General features: G+C 42.6%; 1 protein-coding gene across 1 annotated transcript in view; it reads right to left on the reverse strand.

Moving 5' to 3' along the window:
• Positions 1-26,621, reverse strand: part of LOC117517547 (forkhead box protein O1-A-like) — a 63,828-nt gene continuing 37,207 nt past the window's right edge. Inside the window, exons 2-4 of the mRNA XM_034178602.1 lie at positions 3,220-3,411; positions 1,075-2,277; positions 1-999 (exon numbers count right to left, since the gene is read on the reverse strand). Coding sequence (XP_034034493.1) covers positions 1,111-2,277; positions 3,220-3,411 — 1,359 coding nt within the window. The 3' untranslated portion in view covers positions 1-999; positions 1,075-1,110. The remainder of the gene's footprint in view (positions 1,000-1,074; positions 2,278-3,219; positions 3,412-26,621) is intronic.

Consider the following 26,621-nt stretch of genomic DNA (forward strand, 5'->3'; position numbering starts at 1 on the left):
GAGACCAATGAAAACTTGCTAAAACAAATATTCCAAAGATTCCGTGTGTGCTACCTTCAACCCATGCAGAACCAAATTTCAAACATCTCATATATATTACTCTGGGACATACAGGAGAAACAGTGTTGTAAAAGATAATAAGCAGGCCGTTAAAGAGCAAACTTTACTTTCTACCACAATGACAAGAATGAGATCGCAGCTCACGGCAATTCCTATTGTAAATAACAGTGACATCAGTGTTATCAGAGCGTCTTGTAGCAGTTCCCCATGTTGTTCACATCTTGCAGCGCAGCCACCTCTCTGAGATTTTGCATGAGAATTGAAACCTCAATATGACATATGACAGGAAGAAACATTTACAGTGTCCTTCAAAAATGCTAAATTAACAGCCGGTGAAGGTTTTCTGTCATCTAGGGAAGTCCGATCTAGACGTAAAGTATTTTTTTAAATAGAAGTGGCCACTTAGATGAGCAGTGATACATCTTGAGGACAACACAAAGTCCAGGCACCTTTAGCTACAAAATTTGCATTTTTTTTTTTTTTAGCAATAAAACAGGCTCTAGTTGATATGAAGTGCCTGGACTTCAGATGAATGAGTTGCATTTCCTCCAAAAGATGCAGAATGGCCCGTATTCTTCAAGGTCAAACCTGAAGAAGGCATCAATCCAACATGATGTTACAATGTTCTACTGGTTTGCTTTAGGAAATTGTGGTTGAGGTTGTTGGAGTATCTGGATGTGCTTTTCTTTCATCAATCCAAACAAATAAATTATCATTTTTAATCTACAGGTTACTCAAATGTTTAAGAGTTGAAGTTAAATTCACATTATCAGTCTTTTGTTTTCTATTTCAAGTAGGAACATACGGTGATACACGGAGCTGCAGCTCAAAATGTAAAATCCACTAAAACAAACGTTTGGGGTCTTCAAGTGGGGTCTGACGGAGAAATATTTTCCTGTCCTTACAAGAAACTGAGTTGTGTCTGATGCAGAGGTAAACCTGTGATGGAGAACAAAACATGTTTATGACAAACGTTCTGTTACAAATCCATCAGAGTCATCATTAGCGTCTCACCTGTTCAGGTATCAGTCAAGTGATCTGCTGTGTGTCCTAGCCTGACACCCAGCTATGTGTGGCAGTCTTCACCCGCTGTGAAAATGCCACAGGCCCAACTGTAGCCTCAAAGTTAAAGTCCAGCCCTCCTCCGTCCATCAGAGTCTCGTGAAGGACTGAATCCATGTCGCATTCAAACCTCTCAACGGACATGTTGTCCAGGTCGCTAGGCAGCCGCTCCTGCTGGTGACCGTACTGATGAAGTGAATGCAGATCTCTGTGGCTGTTGCTATTTCCATAGTTTGCCATATCATTATTACACAGTGTTGAGTGACCAAGAGATGGGTGCATGTAGGTCCTCGGTTTGGTCATTTGAGGATGAGCTCCCGAAAGACTACTCAGACTAGTAAGAGGGATCAAGTGGCAGCTGTTCAAGTCTTGTGAGATTGAAGGACCTTGAGAATATGCTGCATGTGGGTTTACTTGTGGAAGATGGTCAATTTTCTGAAGATTCATCATTTTTATACCATTATGCTCCCCTACATGGCTGTAGCTGCTATAACTAGGAATAAGACAATGGCCCCTCCCAATCTCAGACAAGACTGTATCTTCAAAAGGTACCATGTCCCTCCTGGGTTCTGATAGTTCATTCACCAGCTCCTTGATAAGGCCATCAGAGTAGTTATGATGGTTGTCATAAGCCCCAAAGCCTGGTTTGGTGCTTGGAAGTGTCTGCAAAGTGACAGCGGACAGAGAGTCCATCCTCACCGGGCTGTACATGGAGCTATGATAGTCCAAAGGTGGCTGAGGAGGTGAAGCGTGAACCATGGGAGTGTTTGTGGTCTGTGAGGAATCGGAAGCCATCTGTGGATTTTTAGGAGATTGCAGATTCAGGTTATTCACCAAACTCTCCATAACGGCATCTGAGCTATGTTGGCTCATGGATCCAGTCACCTCAGACAGGCTGGGCAAGGTCACAGTTATCTTGGTCCCTGCCCCTCCAGGATACAACATGTGGACCTCAGATTCCCCCAGGTCATCCTGTTCCGACTGGAAAGGAGAATGGTGACCACTGAGGGTACTGGCATCAGAGCTGGTGCGTGTCCTGAAGGAGCTCCAGGCTTCAAAGTCATTATTACTATGTGAGTTTGGGCTTCCCAGCCAGTTAGAATACTGGGAGCTAGGGCTGTCTGCTCCACCCCCTATGCCTTCATGTAGCGCCATCTGAAAAAATGCATACAAACATGGCATTTAGATTTCCTATATTAAAAATATTGAAAACTAGCTCAGTCAGACACTTGCATGAAAGCCTGACCGATATGAATTTCAATGGGGGCCGATACAAATATTGGGGAGTAAAACATTTATGATACTGATATATCTGCTGATGTAGACATAAAAAAGGCAAACATTTAAAAAAAAAATTGTTATCAAACCCTAATGACAAATAAATGCAATTGTCGAGATGTGTTACAGTCTAAACAAGAACTGCATTCTAAATAACTTTAAATATACCCAACATATATCACACTGCCTTTACTCAGATTAGCAGTTGCAGTGTTGCATCACTCAGCATTTACAAAAATAGACCCTGCCTAGCTGGCTGCATAATGACCACTTGTCTCTTGTTGCTGTAAAATGCCCACTCTGACTCAAAATGAATAGCAGCTGGTCGCTTTGCCTCTGTCTCTTGTAGCTAATGTGGCCAAGGAGTGATGAGAGTACAAACCATGCTTGACAACACTATAAATGGTACACTATTGGACAAATTACACAATGACACAATTTCCACCAGCCAAAGTGTTTTTTGCATTGATTATTCTGTAAAATAAATGTTTTCGTAAAACTGCAGCACATGTAACTCGTAGTGTGTGTAAACACACATTACATAGAGCCCTGTGAACTCCCAATGAATATGATTGGATGTCTTTAGTCAGCTGACCTTCCAGCGATAAATTTGAATGAATCTGTTGATGTGTGATATGAGTGAGCAGGTCAGTGAGGTGATTAATGCAGATAGCTGTAAAAACAAATATGCATCTGATGCATATCAGTAAACAAGATCCAATTTCAGTGCTCTGCTTCAGCTGGTGCAACACTGATTTATGCAGAATTGTGTTTGCAGAACGTTTTCTCAAAATGAAAGTGGATAAATGTGCACTGGACCTTTTTTTTCATGGCTCTTCCTCTGCTTTTGGCAAACTTGTTGTTGTTGTCCATGGAGGTGGCTCTGCGTCGATGCGACTTCCCATTCTTTCCTCCCTCTGGATTCAGCATCCACCAGGAGCTTTTTCCCGTGCCCTCATTCTGTATGCGCACAAAACGGCTGTGCAGCGACAGGTTGTGTCTGATGGAGTTCTGTAGGGACAAACAGTCCATCAATGTCTGATTGTTTACAGCATGTAGGGTTACAGTACAGCCAGAAGGTGTTCCTCATCACAAAAATCGATATTCCCAACATTATTAAAGATGATGCTTAGTAGAGAAGCTTGAATCTTCGACTGGACTGGGTTGCTTGAAGCAAGGACGTTTCGCTTCAAATTGCAGAAGCTCCCTCAGCTAAAATTCTTGCTTTGGTAGTCTGACTTCTGTCTTGACTCTTGTAGAGAAGAACAAACAGAAGCCACAAAAGCTAGAGTTTTAAACCTAACCAGCCCCTCCTACGGAGCGCCAGACTGCTATAGTCTAGTGACTAAACAATAGCTTTAATTAGCACCTATTGTGCTCTAGTTAGCACCCTCCTAATGACAGGGTAGCTGTCCCTCCTAACAATGGGACTGCCGTCTCTCCTGACAAGTCTCCTGATGACGTGAATGACTCATTACCATGAACAAAAGACTGAAACTGCTTTGACCTGAGTACCACATTGTAAACAGGGGACAAAGCGTGTCTCAGACCCCCTCCCCGGTTAAGGCTGGGTTTCAACTGTTTCACATACAATGCCTCCTTCACTCCTCTTTCAAACCATTTCTTCTCTCTGGCTAAGATTTTAACTGTTTGTTCTTCTCTACAAGAGTCAAGACAGAAGTCAAACTACCAGAGCAAGAATTTTAACTGAGGAAGCTTCTGCGATTTAAAGCGAAACGTCCTCGCGTCAAGCAACCCAGTCCAGTCGAAGATTCAAGGTTCTCTACTATGGAAACCACCTGGACAACTGAGAGCCTTCACAGAAATAAAGATGATGCTCTTTAGTCAGTACACCAAAAACCCTTACATGTTGTAATGCAGCATTTTAGGAAGAAGAGCTAAAAACCAGTAGATAGATATCATAGACAGCCAATGTGAAACATTACTCAGCTATAACAGTTTCAAGAGGTTTAAAAAAAGCCTTCTATTAACCTTGACCTTTCACCTCCTAACACCAAAATGAATAGCAGTCTTTGAGTCTGACTACTTTATAGCATGTCAGCATGTTTGCTGACAATCAGGCACTTATTGTTGTGGTTTGTGTTCTGATGTGACTCCAAATGCAAAGAACAGACAGGATATGTTCAAACAGTGTTCTTTAATCAAAGCCAAAATTCAGTCCAGGTTCATACACAGGTGATCAATCTATTCAAAGTACAAGTGTAAAAATCTGAAAAGCAGGCTCAGGGGTCACAAGAAGAAAGCACAGCTCAAAACCAGATCTGACTTGGAAGACATTAACACTGAAATACTGAGGTACCAGCAACCAAGAAACAGAAAAACAAGGTTTAATAGGCTGGGAAGTGATTACTATTGAGGACAGGTGCACAGACGGAATTAATACAGGCCGAGAGCAGACAGGAAGAAAGCAAACCAAACAAGATCAGAGAACACTATGTCAAAGTAAAACAGGAAGTGGGGCAAAACTGATGAACCTTTAGAATAAAACCTTAAAATACAAATGATTCAAAAGGAAAAAGGCCTGCTACAATTACAAGAACAGAGAACACAACCTAAATCAAAACTGGAATACTTTTAAATAAATGGAAAACACACCACCTAATACTAAAATCACACAGGGACAGAGAGCAGGGTTGGGAACCACAACACTTGCAGCCAAGGTTCTCGGGTGTACCAGAAGTTTCTTCTTCTTTGTCTTTTGGCTGTTCCCGTTAGGGGTCACCACAGCAGATCAATCGTTTCCATCTCACCCTGTCCTCTGTATCTTCCTCTGTCACACCAACCACCTGCATGTCCTCCTTCAACACATCCATAAACCTCTTTGGTCTCCCTCTTCTCCTCCTGCCTGGTGGCTCCATCCTCAGCATCCTTCTCCCTATATACCCTGGGTCCCTCCTCTGCACATGTCCAAACCATCTCAATCGCGCCTCTCTGACTTTGTCTCCAAACCGTCCCACCTGAGCTGTCCCTCTGATATGTTCATTCCTAATCTTGTCCATTCTCGTCACTCCCAAAGAGAATCTCAACATCTTCAGCTCTGCCACCTCCAGCTCTGCCTCCTGTCTTTTTGTTAGTGCCACCGTCTCTAAGCCATACAACATAGCTGGTCTCAATACTGTCTTGTAAACTTTCCCCTTCATTCTTGCTGATATTCTTCAGTCACAAATCACTCCTGTCACCTTTCTCCACCCACTCCACCCTGCCTGCACTCTCTTCTTCACCTCTCTACCACACTCTCCATTACTTTGAACAGTTGACCCCAAATATTTAAACTCATCTACTTTCACCACTTCTACTCCTTGTAACTGCACTGTTCCACTGGGCTCCCTCTCATTCACACACATGTACTCAGTCTTGCTTCTACTGACTTTCATTCCCCTTTTCTCCAAAGCATATCTCCACCTCTCCAGACTAGACTCAACTTGCTCTCTACTCTCACTACAGATCACAATGTCATCTGCAAACATCATAGTCCACTGGGACTCCTGTCTGATCTCATCTGTCAACCTGTCCATCACCACTGCAAACAAGAAAGGACTCAGAGCTGATCTTTGGTGTAATCCCACCTCCACCTTGAATGAGTCTGTCATTCCGACTGCGCATCTCACCGCTGTCACACTATTCTTGTACATGTCCTCCACTACTCTAACATACTTCTCTGCCACTCCAGACTTCCTCATACAATACCACAGCTCTTGTCTTGGCATCCTGTCATAAGCTTTTTCTGAGTCCACAAACACACAATGTAACTCTTTCTGGCCTTCTCTGTACTTCTCCAACAGTATTCTCAGAGCAAACACTGCATCTGTAGTGCTCTTTCTCAGCATGAAACCATATTGCTGCTCACAGATCTTCACCTGTTTTCTAAGCCTAGCTTCTACTACTCTTTCCCATAACTTCATGCTGTGGCTGATCAACTTTATGCCTCTGTAGTTACTGCAGCTCTGCACATCACCCTTGTTCTTGAAAATAGGAACCAGCACACTTCATCTCCACTCCTCAGGCATCCTCTCACTTTCCAAGATTTTATTAAACAATCTGGTTAGAAACTCTACTGCCATCTCTCCTAGACATTTCCATGCCTCCACTGGAATGTCATCTGGACCAACTGCCTTTCCACTCTTCATCCTCTTCATAGCAGCCCTCACTTCTTCCTTACTAATCTCTTGTACTTCCTGATTTACTCTCACCACATCATCCAGCATTTTCTCTCGCTCATTTTCTTTATTCATCAGCTCTTCAAAATATTCCCTCCACCTTCTCAGCACACACTCCTCACTTGTCAGCACATTACCATGTGCATCTTTTATCACCCTAACCTGCTGCACATCCTTTCCAGCTCTGTCCCTTTGTCTGGCCAATCGGTACAAGTCCTTTTCTCCTTCCTTACTATTCAACTTCTTGTACAGCTCGCAATATGCCTTTTCCTTCGCTTTTGCCACTTCTCTCTTCACCTTACACCGCATCTCCTTGTACTCCCGTCTACTTTCTTCATCTCTACGACTATCCCAAAACTTTTTCGCCAATCTCTTTCTCCTTATGCTTTCCTGGACCTCTTCATTCCATCACCAAGTCTCCTTGTCTTCCTTCCACTGTCCAGATGTCACACCCAGTACTGTCCTAGCTGTCTCCAACACCACATCTGCAGTACTTTTCCAGTTGTCCAAACTTGCTTCCCCTCCAACCAGTGCTTCTCTCACCTGCTCACTAAATTTCATACAACAGTCTTCCTCTTTCAGCTTCCACCATCTGATCCTTTGTTGAACTCTCACTCTCTTCTTCTTCTTTACCTCTAAATTCATCCTACAATCAACCATCCTATGCTGTCTAGTGACACTCTCTCCTGCTACCACCTTACAGTCTCTGATTTCTTTTAGCTTGCATCTCCTATAAAGAATGTAGTCCACCTGTGTGCACCTTCCTCCACTCTTATATGTTACCCTGTGCTCCTCCCTTTTCTTAAAGTAGGTATTCACCACAGCCATTTCCATCCTTTTTGCAAAATCAAATACCATCTGTCCTTCCCCATTCCTATCCTTGATACCATATCTACCCATTACTTCCTCATCACCTCTGTTCCCTTCACCAACATGCCCATTGAAGTCTGCTCCTATCACCACTCTTTCATGCTTGGGCACACTCTCCACCACCTCATCTAACACACTCCAGAAATCTTATTTCTCCTTCATCTCACAACCTACCTGTGGGGCATATGCACTGATGATATTCATCATCACCTCTTCAATTTCCAACTTCACACTCATCACCCTGTCAGACACTCGCTTAACCTCCAACACACTTTTAACATACTCTTCCTTTAAAATGACCCCAACACCATTTCTCTTCCTGTCCTCACCATGGTACAACAACTTGTACCCACCACCGATGCTCTTACTTCCCTTCCACTTGGTCTCTTGCACACACAATATGTCTACCTTTCTCCTCTCTATCATATCAGCCAGCTCTCTCCCTTTACCAGTCATATTACCAACATTCAAAGTCCCTACTCTCATTTCCACCCTTCTAGTTTTCTTCTTCTCCTGCTGTTTGTGGAAACGTTCTCCTCCTCTTCTTCATCGTCTTCGCCCAGCAGTAGCCCAATTTCCATCGGCACCCTGTTGGGCAACAGCACCGGTGGCGGACGTTGTTAACCCGGGCCACAACCGATCCGGTATGGAAATTCGATTCTTAGTCTGCATAGTTGGGTTGACTTGTTTTACGCTGGATGCCCTTCCTGACACAACCCTCCTCATTTATCTGGGCTTGGGACCGGCACTCAGAATGTACTGGCTGCACACCTCATGTGGCTGAGTTGGGTGTACCAGAAGTTTGTGGTTTAAAAACATCAAATGACCTTGATCTTTGACCTTAAAGCCCAAAATTCAACAGGATTGTTGGACCTGGACTAATGAAAATAAATTTAAAGTGTAGCTACAATGTGGTATGTATAGCAGTTGGGATCACACATGAAAGCAGTTTAGGTAATTTTTAAAAATACTTGCTGGAACTGTGACCTTTGACATTCTGAGCATAAACTCAACACGGTTGTTGGGGTAGGACCAGTGTTCCCACAGTTACTTTTAAAAGTTACTTTATTAGTTATTTTATACAGTTACTTTATACAGTTACTTCATTGGTAGATTTATGCAGTTACTTTATTAGGAGCTGCCGACAACTTGCAACTAATAAGTAATGTAACTAATAAGGTAACAAGTAATCTAACTTGTTTACACTTAAGTTTGAGCAAAGTAACTAGTAGTTACTTTGCTGATTACCCAATCTTAAAAATAACCAAGTTAGATTAATAGTTATTTCATTAGTTCCATTCAGCCGCTGCTTACAAGTTGTCCACAGCTACTACTAATGAAGTAACTGTATAAAGTCACTGTAAAATGTAACTGTATAATGTCAATAATAAAGTAACTTTTCAAAGTTACTTTGGCAACACTGGGTAGGACTGTCTAATGTACATAACACGGTGTACAGCTGGAGTCATCACATTCACAGGGAATTTGTGGTTTTTAAAGAATGCTTCCAGTGAGTTTGACCTTTAACCTTGTGCACGTACTAAAATCAACAAGGTTGCTCGTAATGAGACTGTCTCAAATTCATAACAAGTTTGGTAACAATTACTTACAACCCCAATTCCAGTGAAGTTGGGACGTTGTGTAAAATGTAAATAAAAATAGAATACAATGATGTGCAAATCCTCTTCAACCAACATTAAATTGAATACACCACAAAGACAAGATATTTAATGTTCAAAGTGATAGACTTTTTTTTTTTTGTGCAAATATTTGCTCATTTTGAAATTGATGCCTGCAACACATTTCAAAAAAGCTGGGACAATGGTATGTTTACCACTGTGTTACATCACCTTTCCTTCTAACAACACTCAATAAGCATTTGGGAACTGAGGACCCTAATTGCTGAAGCTTTGTAGATGGAATACTTTCTCATTCTTACTTGATGTACGACTTCAGTTGTTCAACAGTCCGGGGTCTCCGTTGCCATATTTATAATGTGCCACACATTTTCAATGGGCGACAGGTCTGGATTGCAGGCAGACTAGTCTAGTACCCACACTCTTTTACTATGAAGCCACGCTGTTGTAAAACGTGCAGAATGTGGCTTGGCATTGTCTTGCTGAAATAAGCAGGGGCATTCCTGAAAATGACGTTGCTTGGATGGGAGCATGTGTTGCTCCAAAACCTGGATGTACCTTTCAGCATTGATGGCACCATCACAGATGTGTAAGTTGCCCATGCCATGGGCACTAACACACCCCCATACCATCACAGATGCTGGCTTTTGAACTTTTTGCTGTAACAATCTGGATGGTCTTTTTCCTCTTTTGTGGAACAAACAGGTGTGAATCAGGTGTCCCCTATTTAAAGATGAAGCCAGCACCTGTTGAACATGCTTTTCTCTTTGAAAGCCTGAGGAAAATGGGACATTCAAGACATTGTTCAGAAGAACAACGCAGTTTGATTAAAAAGTTGATTGGAGAGGGGAAAACTTATACGCAGGTGCAAAAAAGTATAGGCTGTTCATCTACAATGATCTCCAATGCTTTAAAATGGACAAAAAAAAAACAGAGACGCGTGGAAGAAAATGGAAAACAACCATCAAAATGGATAGAAGAATAACCAGAATGGCAAAGGCTCACCCATTGATCAGCTCCAGGATGATTAAAGACAGTCTGGAGTTACCTGTAAGTGCTGTGACAGTTAGAAGACGCCTGTGTGAAGCTAATTTATTTGCAAGAATCCCCCGCAAAGTCCCTCTGTTAAATAAAAGATGTGCAGAAGAGGTTACAATTTGCCAAAGAACACATCAACTGGCCTAAAGAGAAATGGAGGAATATTTTGTGGACTGATGAGAGTAAAATTATTCTTTTTGGGTCCAAGGGCCGCAGACAGTTTGTGAGACGACCCCCAAACTCTGAATTCAAGCCACAGTTCACAGTGAAGACAGTGAAGCATGGTGGTGCAAGCATCATATATGATATGGCAATGTTTCTCCTACTATGATGTTGGGCCTATATATCATGGGGGAGGTGATGGTCTAGTGGTTAACGTGTTGGGCTTGAGTCCAGAAGATCATGGGTTCAAATCCCCGCGTAACTGGAAAATCACTACGGGCCCTTGGGCAAGGCCTTTAATCCCCTATTGCTCCCGGTGTGTAGTAAGCGCCTTGTATGGCAGCACCCTGACATCGGGGTGAATGTGAAGCATTATTGTAAAGCGCTTTGAGTGTCTGATACAGATGGAAAAGCGCTATATAAATGCAGTTCATTTACCATTTACCATTTATATATTGCATACCAGGTATCATGGATCAGTTTGGATATGTCAAAACACTTGAAGAGGTCATGTTGCCTTATGCTGAAGAGGACATGCCCTTGAAATGGGTGTTTCAACAAGACAATGACCCCAAGCACGCAAGTAAACAAGCAAAATCTTGGTTCCAAACCAACAAAATTAATGCCTCGCAGATGTGAAGAAATCATCAAAAACTGTGGTTATACAACTAAATACTAGTTTAGTGATTCACAGGATTGCTAAAAAAGCAGTTTGAACATAGTAGTTTTGAGTTTGTAGCGTCAACAGCAGATGCTACTATTATTGTGAACACCCCCTTTTCTAATTTTTTGTACTAATAGCCCAATTTCATAGCCTTAAGAGTGTGCATATCATGAATGCTTGGTCTTGTTGGATTTGTGAGAATCTACTGAATCTACTGGTACCTTGTTTCCCTTTGAGGCTTTTCAGGTTTCAAATCCCGCAAAACCTCGGACAGGTCGCCACGCTGCGAGATCTCAGTAACACTGAGAACTGCATTGAGACGCTCTGATCACGCTGCACTTTAACCGCTGCACACGAACAACACCATTAACATCGCAACATAAAACTATTTTTATATTGTGCCTAAAACTCTCGTGAATATATTCTCTGGGTTTATAGATGTTGTTATTGCATTTATTTTATGTAAACATGCGAGAATCACAGGCTGTCTCTCCGTTATTTTCAGTGGGAGCTGCTGTGAGCTACACTCGCTTCCTGATCACGTCGTTCTGGGGGAAAGTGAAGTTTGCTCTTTAACGTCTTGATTATTGTTCTTGACAACACTGTTTGTCCTCTTTGTTCCAGACTAATATATATAATATGTCTGAAATTCAGTTTGCGCTTATTAAATTCCACGCAGATTAAACAGATTATTTGTTATAATTGTTTTAGCAAGTTTTCAGGGTATCATGCAGCAGTCTCTTATTAACGTGATGAAAAGCATAAAAAAATGACATTTTTGTAGTATAATATTCATTTACAATTGTCACTGTGTGGATTCTCTATGTTGTTTTGACTGCAGAAACTCTCTGGCATGCAAGGGATTATGGGATACGTGAAAACTCTGAATGTAACAATAAGAAATATACTAAAAACCTGGATTAATCTTTTTAGTCATATAGCACTACTATTATTCTTAACACTACTGTACAACAGAATTATCAGGCTCATTAAGATTTGTTCTGGTTTTAAACAATGCTTCCATTGACTTTGACCTTTGACCTTCTGACTTTAAAATTTCTAAAGTTGCTGGAGTCCAATTATGTAATCGTTTAAATTTTCAATCATTTAAAAGATATGTTGCACTGCATAGAAAGACAAATGCTGAACATAGCTTGAGTTTGTGTCTTTAGATGCTTGCTTGTGATATTGGGGAGTCGTGAATAGATATCAACATTTTTCCATCGAAACCAACAGGTGGATACTGGGTTGGGAAGTGGGATGGAGCAGCCACAGTAACGAGGACGTAGCAGAGGCTGTATTTGGCAGACAGAGGGAGAACTGGGAAATTTGCACGTCAAAGAGCCCGCCCAATTTGGAGGAGTGTTCCATGAATCATGTAGAGAAGAGTGTGTTTTAGTGATAAGTATGTGGAGTGAGCCATGTCAGTGTATGCAGAGGACCTCAACTTGTCTGCCTGTCCTGCTCCCAGGCTCACAGCATTTAAAAACCATCATCATATTCACATTCTCATATAGTAAGTACCATTCTGACAAGTTTGTTTAGTGAACCATTTAAAGTAATTAGAGCTTTTGAATAAAACAAAAATGACTTTTATTCTAAATGGCTCATTGAAAACACATCTACAATCACAGACCAGCAAAACACTACATTTAAACCACTTTTGTTGTGTCATTTTGGATGCACAAGTTCAATCTCAGACTGCACTTCAATAGGAGTACTTTGATGACTGGCATGAGGTGAGGAGGTGCACGAACTCTTACAGGAGAAGTTACAGGAGGTTACAGGGTTTGCAATGAAGACGGGCAGGGCAACGGAGTGCATGCTTGTCAGGGTCAGTGAGTTCAGCGAGTGCAGAACAAAGAGGCGTGCAAACAGGTTGACAGAGCAGGAAGAGAGAGACGAGGAGATGCATCAGATGTGACGTGTTGGTTTGAACTGAACCTCCAGCCCCCGTGTCAGAGGACATCCTGCACATGCAGGCTGGAGGGTGCGATAGTGGGGACTTGTAAATGCATTCCATGTAAATGTGTTTCATGTTCATTTGGGTTGTGACCTTTTCACCTGCCGTTCTGTTATTGCATGGAGCCAATAAGGCAGGAAATGAGTCATTAGTGCAGGAGCTAAGATCTGAGCAGCCTTCATACCTCCAAACGACCTGTGACACACATGCTTCAAGCCTGTGATTGCTATGACAGCTTTTTACACCCAGATTAGAGGTTTCCTCTGCACTGACTGTAATAAACTTCCTCACCTCGGCTCATGGAATATTTTTTGGTCTGCAGTTTTGTCTAATTTTGCAGCAGTAAAATGTGCACATTGGTAACTTCATGACAATTCTGAAGGTGAGATGCTTAAATAAAGTGTGACTTTATTTATAAGCACATGAATTCTCAAGTCGAGATCTGAGCAAATACAGTGCATCCAAAAAGTATTCACAGTATTTACAGCCTTATTCCAAAATGGATGATTTTTTTTTTCCATCAAAATTCTACACAAAATACGCCTTAATGACTATGTGGAAAAAGTTTGTCTTTTTGAATTTATTAAAAATAAAAAACTAAGAAAGCACATGTACATTTGTATTTACAGCTTTTGCCATGAAGCTCAAAATTGAGCTCAGGTGCATCCTGTTTCTACTGATCATCCTTGAGATGTTTCTACAGCTTAATTGGAGTCCAACTGGGGTAAATTCAGTTGACTAGACATGATTTGGAAAGAAACACACCTGTCTACATAAAAGATACCACAGTTAACAGTGCATGTCAGAGCACAAACCAAGCATGAAGTCAAAGGAATTGTCTGTAGACCTCCAAGGCAGGATTATCTAAAGGTACAAATCTGGGAAAGGGGACAGAAACATTTCTGCGGCTTTGAAGGTCCCAATGAGCACAGTGGCCTCCATCATCCATAAATGGAAGAAGGACTCTTCCTAGAGCTGGCTGCCCATCTGATCAGCGGAGAGGAGCCTTAGTCAGTGATGTGACCAAGAACTTATTAGACATACGCCAGTGTGCGCCAGAGTTTTTAATACGGTCAGCATATGCAGGCTAAATCATCAAGGTGTGACAGGGCCTTTAGTTTTTTATTTTTAATAAATTTGCAAACATTTCAAAAAACTTTTTCATGTTGTCATTATGGGGTGTTGTGAGTAGAATTTAGAGGGAAAAATTTTCTTTAATCCATTTTGGATTAAGGTTGTAACTTGACAAAATGTGGAAAAAGTAAAGTCCTGTGAATACTTTTTGGATGCACCGTATACACAAATATATGCTTCTTACAGACGGAGTTACTGATCTGACAAGCAGCCTGTCTCTTGGGACATTCTCCGTCCTGTCTGTGGTCGTCTCTGCTGCTGCATGGACAAACTGAAAGCAGGGACATTTTCGCTGCAGCTGCACCTGTCTCTACAACTGGGCCTCCCTTGTTTACTTGCCCTGCAGCCGTTACTGCAAAGCTCATGCTTCATTAAACAAAAAGCAGCCGCCGTGTCAGTGAGACTGTTTTGCAGTCCAGCAGGAGGACTTCAATGTGGCAACAGACATTCAATGAATTAATTGTTATTTTAGTGAACTGTAGCCTGAGTGACGGACTGGCAGTAGACTATAATATCACATGTTGTTTAATAGAAAGAGATCATCTTTGCATAGCTGAAAAAGGAGCTTTCTAATGAATATTCATAACCGCAGTGCACAGTGATGCAGTGTCACAGTGACGGATTCTGTCTTCCTGATGATGCCTTGTCCAGACTCTGGTGTTTTTGAGGGTAGATTGAAAATACCTTTTGTTGAAAGACCTTTCTCACACCTTTGTGTCAGATGATGTAGCACCGAGGTGACAGTGAAAGAAGCCAAATACACTCAAAAAACTGATGCATTAGATGAACTCAATTCAATTACGAGCAGGATTTCCATCTACATATATTTATTAGATGGAAATCCTGCCCATAATTGAACTGAGTTTATCCAATGAGCCATTTTTCTACTTAAACATGCATGTGGAACTGGTTCAAAGCAGGTTTACCACTTAGAACAAAGAAATTCAAGTTACAATATAAATTACAATATGTCCCGTTATCGCGCGGGTGTTGGGCAGGGGTCTGGAGCTCCCTCTATGCCCATGGGGGACCAATAATAGAAGGATTTGCGAAATAAGGTCCACCTTTTGTCACCCCCATATTGTGTTTTCTAAAAACTGTTTCAGTTTCTTTGTTCAGGGTTCTGAACAAATCTCCTGCGAGAGAGAAGTTCCTCAGAATCCAGGCCTGTTTTTCACTGTGATTTTGAATAAATTTAATCTGAGAAATAGTTTGAATTTGTACTTTGTAAGGGACAGTATTATGATAAGAACTGGGGTAAAACTATCACTACATACAACCAAACGGAAGCGCACAGGCTGCATTAACCTATGACGCCCTGGACGAACGGTGTTAAGCTTGCCATTGACAAATGACAGTACATATTACAGTTCAGTGATTTTGGCTGGTGACCTTTCGACCCCAATGTCTCCTTGGAGTCAACATATCACGCATATGCTAACTTTGGTGACCATTGGGCAGTTAATAAATATAGTTATAATACAGTTAATAAATTATTGTTTGGGTTAATAGGGTTCTAAAAAGGAATAGTTTGCACCATCTGTCATGCTTAGTTATCATGTTACAGGGTAACATATGTCACATGTCATAGAATTCAATGGATGTCGACCTTGTTTGACCTTTACTTTGGATACAAAGCATTCAACACAGTCAAAACTATTCCATTTATTGATCCTTTTATTTCAACCAATAATTTGCCTCATTTTTTGCTGAAATGGGAGCAACTTTATTCCACATCCCAACAGCCAGAGGCTGTGAGCATGGACCGGGCCGCCGGGCCACCCGCCCTCGACCGCCACCCAATCCTCTCTGCACCCGACCCCCATGGCCCCCTCTGCAGGTGGTGAACCCACAGGAGGGTGGGCCCGCATCACTCTTTCGGGCTGAGCCCGGCCGGGCCCCATGGGCTAAGGCCTGACCACCAGGCGCTCGCCCCAGACCTAGTTCCAGGGTGGGACCCCGGCTCCGCCATACCGGGCGACGTCTCGGTCCTTGATCTTTTACTGGTCATGGAGGTTCTAAACTGCCCTTAGTCTGACCCGTCACCTAGGACCTGTTTGCCTTGGGAGACCCTACAGGGAGCACAAAGCCCCCGACAACATAGCTCCTAGGATCATCCGGGTACGCAAACTCCCCCACCACGATAAGGTGGCAGAGTTTGGGAGGAGTCGCTCGTCCTGTCACTCGGGAGGAGCTCGGAGTTGAGCCGCTGCCCCTCCACGTCGAAAGGAGTCAGTTGAGGTGGCTCGGGCATCTTTTACGGATGCCCCCTGGACGCCTCGCTGGAGAGGTGTTCCGGGCACGTCCCACTGGGAGGAGGCCCCGGGGAAGACCCAGGACACGCTGGAGGGACTACATCTCTCGGCTGGCTTGGGAACGCCTTGGGGTTCCCCCGGAGGAGCTGGGGGAGGTGTGTGTGGATCGGGAGGTCTGGGCGGCTTTGCTTGAGCTGCTGCCCCCGCGACCCGACTCTGGATAAAGCGGAAGAAAATGGATGGATGGATGGATGGAGCAACTTTAACTTTTGACCCCTGTACAAACTGAAATTGACCTTTGTCACCATTTTTGCTGTTTTTACCCCATAACTCCAGAATATTCTGTCATAGATAGTCCAAACTATACCTTTTTGGAATTGTTATGATCAGACAAATAATGTGATATAGTTTTCAACATGATTGGAGCATTTTTAAAGTTTGACCTCTGTATAATTCTTCATTGACCCCTACCTGGCTACAGCTACCACCCTGGGATGGCTATCATACATTTTGTGTAGGCCATGATACACTGAGGCCGGATTCTAAGTGTTGTTTTTTTCCCCTTAAGTGGTACTGATTAGGTCAAAATTCATGACTAGCTCATGGACTATGACTCAGCTAAGATCGCAGCAGCGTCAGTGAAGTCAAGGTCAGTACAGCTTTCCTCACTGATGACAAAGACAACAAAGTTGCTGGCACTCACAACTGAACACAACCATACCCAGTTCATGCAAGCACTGAACAGTATAGTAGCCAGAACACATCCCTGATGAACACCAGTTTTAATGGGAAAAATTCAAAGTTTCTGCTCCCGCTGCCTACAGCACTCACAGTATCTGCATACAAGCTGGCTATGAAGTCCATGTTCTACATTGCAGGTGCTACTGTCTCACAACAGACAAAAAAAAAAAGTTGAATTCTGAATCTTGGCATTTCAAGTCAGTCAGGAGATTCAGATTGCAGTAGCAGAGATTACAGTTAAACAAAAAGCCACTTCCTGACAATCACTTCCTGTGCACATCTTCCACCTTTCTCCTCTGACCCAGGAAAAGCTCACGCTGTCGAACACAAGCGTGATAGCTGTGTCAGCTGTGTGCTCACGTGGTGAAGTAAAGGGGCCTCCGTAGCTCAGGTGGACAGGATCTCACCTCTGTGTGGTTCCAGCCACATTTGAGTTGATTAAATTAATGTTCAGCATCAAACCGAATAACCCATTTCTACAACCTCTACAGAAGTGAGGCCATGAAAAAGAGCTTAAAGTAAACATATCCTAGTGCAGCAGTGTGAACGAGGCACTGGAGATTTTTTTATTTCAGATTCAGTCCTCAAATCATAACATCTACAGTGATGACAAATGGAATCATTAAAGTCTCTGGAAGAGCTGGTTCATGTCTGACATTAACATAGAGACCTATTATCATTGTGCACGGGCTGAAGGTTACTGAGGACAGTCCCACACACTCCACAGATTCACAGGTGAGCAGACACCAGCATGTGCACAACCATCAGCAGGTCAGCCGACTTCTTGCCTCAAGCCACAGTTGATCTGCTCTTCCAAAAACCTTTTAGTGGACCTCTCATGTTGAAGGCCACCATGTGATCCCTTCAGTGACAATACATTGGAGTGATTGGATAAAGACGTGCTGGCAGCACTTAGAAACAAACGCTTTACCAATTTTTTGTAGCATGAAAAAAATAAAGAAGGCTGAAAGAATTGATGATGGAGCAGAAATAAAGAAAATAAACTGAAGTGGTTGTGGAGGACAAATGCTTCTCTTGCATGTGTGTGGAGGCCCTTACCAAAAAATAGTACTGATAAGTATATAAAAAGTAAACTAGAAGTATACTTGAAACATACTTGCATATACTACTTTTTGGTAAGGGGGTGATGGTCTAGTGGTTAAGCGTTGGACTTCAGACCAGAGGATCCTCAGTTCAAACCCCAGCCTGACTGGAAAATCACTAAGGACCCTTGGGCAAGATCCTTAATCCCCAAATTGCTCCCGGTGTGTAGTGAGCACCCTGATATTGGTGTGTTTGTGTGAATGTGAGGCATCATTGTAAAGTGCTTTGAGCTTCTGATTCAAATGGAAAAGCACTATATAAATTCAGTCCATTTGCATATGAATGCTGCAATTACTGATTATTTTTGTTGTCAATTAATCAAATTGTTTTCTCCTTTTAATGTTAATAATAATAATAAAGTGTTTGTCTTTTTTTTTCCTTCATCATTGGACAAAATGTATTTTCTAAAAATAAATAAATAAATAAATAAAAATACTTTCTTTTCCTGGAATTCAGGTGTTCTGAAGAAAACATTCTTTAATTTTGTGCCTGAACCACACAGCCGGTTAAACTCGCACATGCTGCTTCCTGTGCTGCACGTGTTCCACTGCAAAATGTCACAGTTCACTGAAGAAAAAAAAAAAAAGAAAGAAAGAAAACAATGGCAGTACCAGTAAGGTTAAAGTAGCCTGCACGGTGAACGCTCCCCGGGGAGTCAGTCCCCCCAGTAGGCAGAAACTATCTCCAGCATCAAAGAGGAGTCCTTATCTGCAAACTGCCACACACACGTTAGACTAAAAACACCCACCACCCCACCCAGCATCACAGCATCCTGCCCTCCACCCACCTTCAGTTTTCTAGGTGGGGCAGTGGAATCACAACTTCACATTAAACGCCCTCCACCCACAGTGGGCTTTCTGCTCTGTCACTGCCGTCAAGCACAGAGAGTATCATCAGATTAGTGTCCAAAACGATAAGAACAGTGATTTTGTTTTCCCAAACTCAAATTAACATGGTCATATTATTTAAAATCTGCATTCACCTCACTTTTACACTTAAATACAGTTGAGTTTCTGGTAAATCATCATTAAGGTCCCACTGACAATATGGACAGAAATGATCTAAATGTCTACAACTTCATGGAAATTAAATAAAAATATCAAAGTCAAAATGATAGGTTGCATAAGTAATTAGTGTAGCACAACTAAATCACTTTTACAGCCAGTTTTATTTAGACAAAGGCAGAGGATGGATACATGAACATTTCCAAGTGACTGAATATGGCTTGAACTTCATTTGCAGTACTGTATGGTCATCTACAGTAAATGTGTCTGAAGGAAGCAGTTCTCAAACACTGGGGTAACCCTGCAAGAAGGAGACTTGAGGGAAGCCACCAAGACATGCATGACAACTCAGATGGAATTGTAGGCTTCTGTGGATGCAACTGGGAAAAACTGGGCATAGTGGAAAATATCGAATATCGAAATATATCGAATTTCAGATTTGCTTTCAGTTTGACTTTAAAGATGATGATTACAGAAACTTTAATACAGAGAAGCATTAACTAGTTTCCCCAAAATGGTGTAAAGAAACTGAAATGTGTAAAAAGTCAAGGGTTTGAAGGCTATCTATAGGGAATGCATGCAACAGAGGGCAGGTGTTCTGTTGAGTTGATTTGCCCATAGCGCAAATTAACAGTTACGTGTTTTGAGCTGATCTCCCCGTCATCTAATGTCAATATTTTGCTTTAAAGACAGTGTGTACATAAAAGTCTTTACTTTTTTAAATGGAAAAAACACTTATTACTGTATTTTTATGTAAATACAAACTTACATGAGTTTTCTTCAGTAGTGGAGCTCATCTCGATGGGCCGCCGTGCAACTGCACATGTGCATCTCACCCATCGAGTTGAGCTCCCCCACCGAAGAAAAGTAGAAAACCCACATAAGTTTTGTCTTAATATATAAAAATACAGTAAAGTGTCTTTTCAATTTTAAAAAGTAAATATTTGCATGTACACACTCTGTCTTTACAGCAGAATATTGTCATTTGATGATGGGGACATCATGTCGACAGGGAGATGTGCATGCACAGTAAAGAGAGGTAGATAAACTCTCTTGTATGCACAGTTCTCTCTACCCCGGACTTTAACGCCTCCACCCGTCGGGTTTAGTTACCTCTCTATTTACCACGAAATTGTGCATGCCCAAATTTTTCTACCCTGGACTTTACATGTCACCCGGGGAGTTGAGCTCCCCACCAAAGAAAACCCACATAAGTTTTGTCTTTACATAAAAATAGCAATAAGTGTCTTTTCAATTTTAAAAAATAAAGATTTGCATGTACACGCTGTCTTTAAAGCAGAACATTATCGTTAGATGACAGTAGTACAACAGTATATTTTATTGTAGGCTAAAAACTAAAATATTTATTGTATTTTTATTGTGATGAATGATTATCGCAAAAATAACAAAATAACCTCCAGCGTAAGAATACTTATCTTTTTATAGTGAGTACATTTTACACATTACTATGTTTGGATGAACAATTTATACATTTATTTGCCAGTCAGAATAAGCTAACTTTGTAAAAAATCATAGATTCAGTGAATGAAAGTGAAACGTGATCAGGAGCTCAACTCGACAGGAAGCTCATCTCGACATACGAGGGCTGTCAATAAAATAACGGTCCTTTTTATTTTTTTCAAAAACTATATGGATTTCATTCATATGTTTTTACGTCAGACATGCTTGAACCCTCGTGCGCATGCGTGAGTTTTTCCACGCCTGTCGGTGACGTCATTCGCCTGTGAGCACTCCTTGTGAGAGGAGTCGTCCAGCCCCTCGTCGGAATTCCTTTGTCTGAGAAGTTGCTGAGAGACTGGCGCTTTGTTTGATCAAAATTTTTTCTAAACCTGTGAGACACATCGAAGTGGACACGGTTCGAAAAATTAAGCTGGTTTTCAGTGAAAATTTTAACGGCTGATGAGAGATTTTGAGGTGATTCTGTCGCTTTAAGGACTTCCCACGGTGCGAGACGTCGCTCAGCGCTCTCAGCCGCCGTCGTCAGCCTGTTCAAGCTGAAAACCTCCACATTTCAGGTTCTATTGATCCAGGACGTCGTGAGAGAACAGAGAAGTTTCAGAAGAAGTCGGTTTCAGCATTTTATCCGGATATTCCACTGTTAAAGGAGATTTTTTTAATGAAAGACGTGCGGACGGATCCGCACGTCGGGACGCAGCCGACGCGGTGCGGCGGCACAGGAAAAACACCTCCGTGTTGATAACCATTTGTAAAATCCAGGCGGCTTTTGATGGCTTTCAGTGGAGTGAGTATATGAGAAATTGTTTAACAGGCAGGACATGTTCCAACTTGTCCTTAAGGCTTTCAACAGAGGTGTTTTTCCTGTGGCGGAGCGTCGGGGCCGCCCCAAGTTGGAACATGTCCTGCCTGTTAAACAATTTCTCATATACTCACTCCACTGAAAGCCATCAAAAGCCGCCTGGATTTTACAAATGGTTATCAACACGGAGGTGTTTTTCCTGTGCCGCCGCACCGCGTCGGCTGCGTCCCGACGCGCAGATCCGTCCGCACGTCTTTCATTAAAAAAATCTCCTTTAACAGTGGAATATCCGGATAAAATGCTGAAACCGACTTCTTCTGAAACTTCTCTGTTCTCTCACGACGTCCTGGATCAATAGAGCCTGAAATGTGGAGGTTTTCAGCTTGAACAGGCTGACGACGGCGGCTGAGAGCGCTGAGCGACGTCTCGCACCGTGGGAAGTCCTTAAAGCGACAGTATCACCTCAAAATCTCTCATCAGCCGTTAAAATTTCCACTGAAAACCAGCTTAATTTTTCGAACCGTGTCCACTTCGATGTGTCTCACAGGTTTAGAAAAAAGTTTGATCAAACAAAGCGCCAGTCTCTCAGCAACTTCTCAGACAAAGGAATTCCGACGAGGGGCTGGACGACTCCTCCCACAAGGAGTGCTCACAGGTGAATGACGTCACCGACAGGCGTGGAAAAACTCACGCATGCGCACGAGGGTTCAAGCATGTCTGACGTAAAAACATATGAATGAAATCCATATAGTTTTTGAAAAAAATAAAAAGGACCGTTATTTTATTGACAGCCCTCGTATGTAACTGTCGATTTACGCTATGAGGAGCTCATCTCGACAATGTAATTGTCGATTTACGCTATGAGGAGCTCATCTCGACATATGTAACTGTCGATTTACGCTATGAGGAGCTCAACTCGACATATGTAACTGTCGATTTACGCTATGAGGAGCTCATCTCGACAATGTAACTGTCGATTTACGCTATGAGGAGCTCATCTCGACAATGTAACTGTCGATTTACGCTATGAGGAGCTCATCTCGACATATGTAACTGTCGATTTACGCTATGAGGAGCTCATCTCGACATATGTAACTGTCGATTTACGCTATGAGGAGCTCATCTCGACATATGTAACTGTCGATTTACGCTATGAAGAGCTCATCTCGACAATGTAACTGTCGATTTACGCTATGAGGAGCTCATCTCGACATATGTAACTGTCGATTTACGCTATGAGGAGCTCAACTCGACAATGTAACCGTCGATTTACGCTATGAGGAGCTCATCTCGACATATGTAACCGTCGATTTGCGCTATGAGGAGCTCATCTCGACATATGTAACCGTCGATTTACGCTATGAGGAGCTCATCTCGACATATGTAACTGTCGATTTACGCTATGAGGAGCTCATCTCGACATATGTAACTGTCGATTTACGCTATGAGGAGCTCATCTCGACATATGTAACCGTCGATTTACGCTATGAGGAGCTCATCTCGACATATGTAACTGTCGATTTACGCTATGAGGAGCTCATCTCGACATATGTAACTGTCGATTTACGCTATGAGGAGCTCATCTCGACAATGTAACCGTCGATTTACGCTATGAGGAGCTCATCTCAACATATGTAACCGTCGATTTGCGCTATGAGGAGCTCATCTCGACATATGTAACCGTCGATTTACGCTATGAGGAGCTCATCTCGACATATGTAACTGTCGATTTACGCTATGAGGAGCTCATCTCGACAATGTAACTGTCGATTTACGCTATGAGGAGCTCATCTCGACATATGTAACTGTCGATTTACGCTATGAGGAGCTCATCTCGACATATGTAACTGTCGATTTACGCTATGAGGAGCTCAACTCGACATATGTAACTGTCGATTTACGCTATGAGGAGCTCATCTCGACAATGTAACTGTCAATTTACGCTATGAGGAGCTCATCTCGACAATGTAACTGTCGATTTACGCTATGAGGAGCTCATCTCGACATATGTAACTGTCGATTTACGCTATGAGGAGCTCATCTCGACATATGTAACTGTCGATTTACGCTATGAGGAGCTCAACTCGACAATGTAACCGTCGATTTACGCTATGAGGAGCTCATCTCGACATATGTAACCGTCGATTTGCGCTATGAGGAGCTCATCTCGACATATGTAACCGTCGATTTACGCTATGAGGAGCTCATCTCGACATATGTAACTGTCGATTTACGCTATGAGGAGCTCATCTCGACATATGTAACTGTCGATTTACGCTATGAGGAGCTCATCTCGACATATGTAACCGTCGATTTACGCTATGAGGAGCTCATCTCGACATATGTAACTGTCGATTTACGCTATGAGGAGCTCATCTCGACATATGTAACTGTCGATTTACGCTATGAGGAGCTCATCTCGACAATGTAACCGTCGATTTACGCTATGAGGAGCTCATCTCAACATATGTAACCGTCGATTTGCGCTATGAGGAGCTCATCTCGACATATGTAACCGTCGATTTACGCTATGAGGAGCTCATCTCGACATATGTAACTGTCGATTTACGCTATGAGGAGCTCATCTCGACAATGTAACTGTCGATTTACGCTATGAGGAGCTCATCTCGACATATGTAACTGTCGATTTACGCTATGAGGAGCTCATCTCGACATATGTAACCGTCGATTTGCGCTATGAGGAGCTCATCTCGACATATGTAACCATCGATTTACGCTATGAGGAGCTCATCTCGACATATGTAACTGTCGATTTACGCTATGAGGAGCTCAACTCGACAGAACACCGTATTTGGACTCCTGCTTGTCTGTCAGACACGCCCACTGAGGCTGTCGGTGCCCTGTTGCAAACGCCCATGGAATTTATGATACAGAAACAGAGAGACACTTCTTTCTCCAAATGGAGACAGGGCGTGGCAGCAAACAATTTATAGTCCATTTAAGGTAATCGACACGGAAACAGGCTCCTGAAACCTGTTTTAAACACCCACATTTGGGGGACGGGGGTGTTAGTGGTTTTGCTCTTATGGGTCCATCAATACGTTAACAATATAATTTGAAGAGTTTTAATCCAATTTGGACCAACCTTGATGAAATGACTGAGGGTTAAGCAAGGATAAAATCATATTACTCTGAGAAAAATTGGATAAAATTCAAGATCAGAGAACAAGGTCAAAAGAGAATAACAACATAGGGGATATTTCAGATGGGTACCACAATGAATTAGTTACAGATACACCTACAGTTATTGTTAAACACTAGCATAAAATCATATATCATCTTTTGATTGGCCATATGACCTTAGACTTTGAGTGACCTTGAAAAGGCAAACTCAAGGTTATAAGAATTTAACTCAGAGTTGATACAGATTAAATATGTCAAAGATAGGTTGGTTCAATTTTTGGACAAAACTGACCATATTCCAAGGCCACACAGACACATATAATTCATTTTGTTTATATAGAACCAAATCACAACATAAGTCGCACCAAGGTTAGGTAAGGGTCTGCTCTTTTCTCTGCCTGTGACCAAGGCAGCGTCTGTACATCTGGAGTTGGTCCCCGAATGACGGACTGTGGCTCCCCACTGCTCACAGTGGTTGGATTGTGTCCAACTATAATTAAGATATAATTAAGACAAATTTTGTTGTATGTGTGTACAATGACAATAAAGGACCTTCTTCTTCATAAGATGCATCACCATCTAAGGTATTTTGGGATATCACCTTTAATAAACATGGTCACCTACATTAGCATACTGAAAGTGTGACTCATATACCCCTTTAATATGAGATTATTTGCACAGAGATTGTGCATGTATGACCCATGCGTCTCCGCTGTGGTCCTTGCCTTTTTCCAACTGTGACCCTCTTGTTTTTGCAGGGTGGGGATGTTAATACATGGCACTGTTTTCCATCCACTCGGCAGGAAATGCATCATAGTTCATTGTGGAGGGACCGCCGTGTGTTTTGTTTTTAACAGGAAAGTGTAAAAATAGCCATTAGCCAATGGTTCCAAAGTCTGACAAGCATGGTGATGTTTGAGAAGTTTAAAATGGAGATGCTTGACAGCTACTGGAAAGCACCTCGTGAATGTTTCCAGCAAACATTTACTCTGCGTCATGCAACATCCTTAGACTATATATAATGGGAAAACCCTCTGTGACATCACACCCAGAGGCTTTCTGAAAAGCAGGTTTGAAGTTCAAGTGACTTAGTTTTAGATGTCACCGTCTTGGCAGTGCCTGAATACGTTGAACTCCCAATCAACCCATAAATGGAGAAAGGGGTGGAGAACTCCATCTCAGTATCAGAGGGAGTTTTTCCTTACCGCTGTCGCCTGTGTGCTTGCTCTAGGTGTTGGTAAGGTTAGACCTTTGTTATGTGTCGGACGCAGCCCGGAGAACCGACCAGCGTTTGAAGGACCCAGTATGAAATAAGCAGAGCACGGTACAAAGGCTAACTGAATTTAATACATAACAGTGATAATATAATAACAAAAAGGTGCGGCCTGGCGTGGTGCGCTCCCAGCAGCGCTAACGGTCCGGAGCCAGAAGCTGTTTCGGACCCAAGGACCCCGCCGACACCCCCCAGGTGGCCGCAGCAACCGAGTCTGTGAAAGAAGGAACCATTATGTGAGTCCACACTCTACACACAGAACACTTAAAAGGTGTACAAACAGCAAACACTTCCTGGCTTGATTACTGATCAGCTTCCCAACCTGCAGGCATGGAACATCCAGTTCACAAAACTCCACTGCAGTGGAAGCTGATACATGACTAACAAACAGCTCAATACAATAAGGTGTGAGGGACACCACATTTACTGACTGTATAACTGTTAGTCACAAAATCTAACGTACCTCAGGAAGTGTGCTGACGAGCGTGAGACCTCACCCCTTCCTCTTGCACAGACTGTGCATCAAACCTGGACGTTCTCAGCATCCGCTGCTGATGAGATGGCTCCCGAGACGACGATCTCACCCGTCTGGTCACAAGGTCGAGTCTCTGGCAAATACACACTGTGCACTCCAGTCTTAAATGCCAACATGTTCCAATCCATCCAGATGCACCACAGCTGTGAGTCCTGACGAGTCGCAGGTGATCAGGGTGAGGTCCTGACAGCCTCAGCAACACAGCCACTCAGTCCCAAACGCACGCCACCTGGGAGGAAAA

This window comes from Thalassophryne amazonica, chromosome 9 (assembly GCF_902500255.1).
Source record: "Thalassophryne amazonica chromosome 9, fThaAma1.1, whole genome shotgun sequence".
NCBI lineage: Eukaryota > Metazoa > Chordata > Actinopteri > Batrachoidiformes > Batrachoididae > Thalassophryne > Thalassophryne amazonica.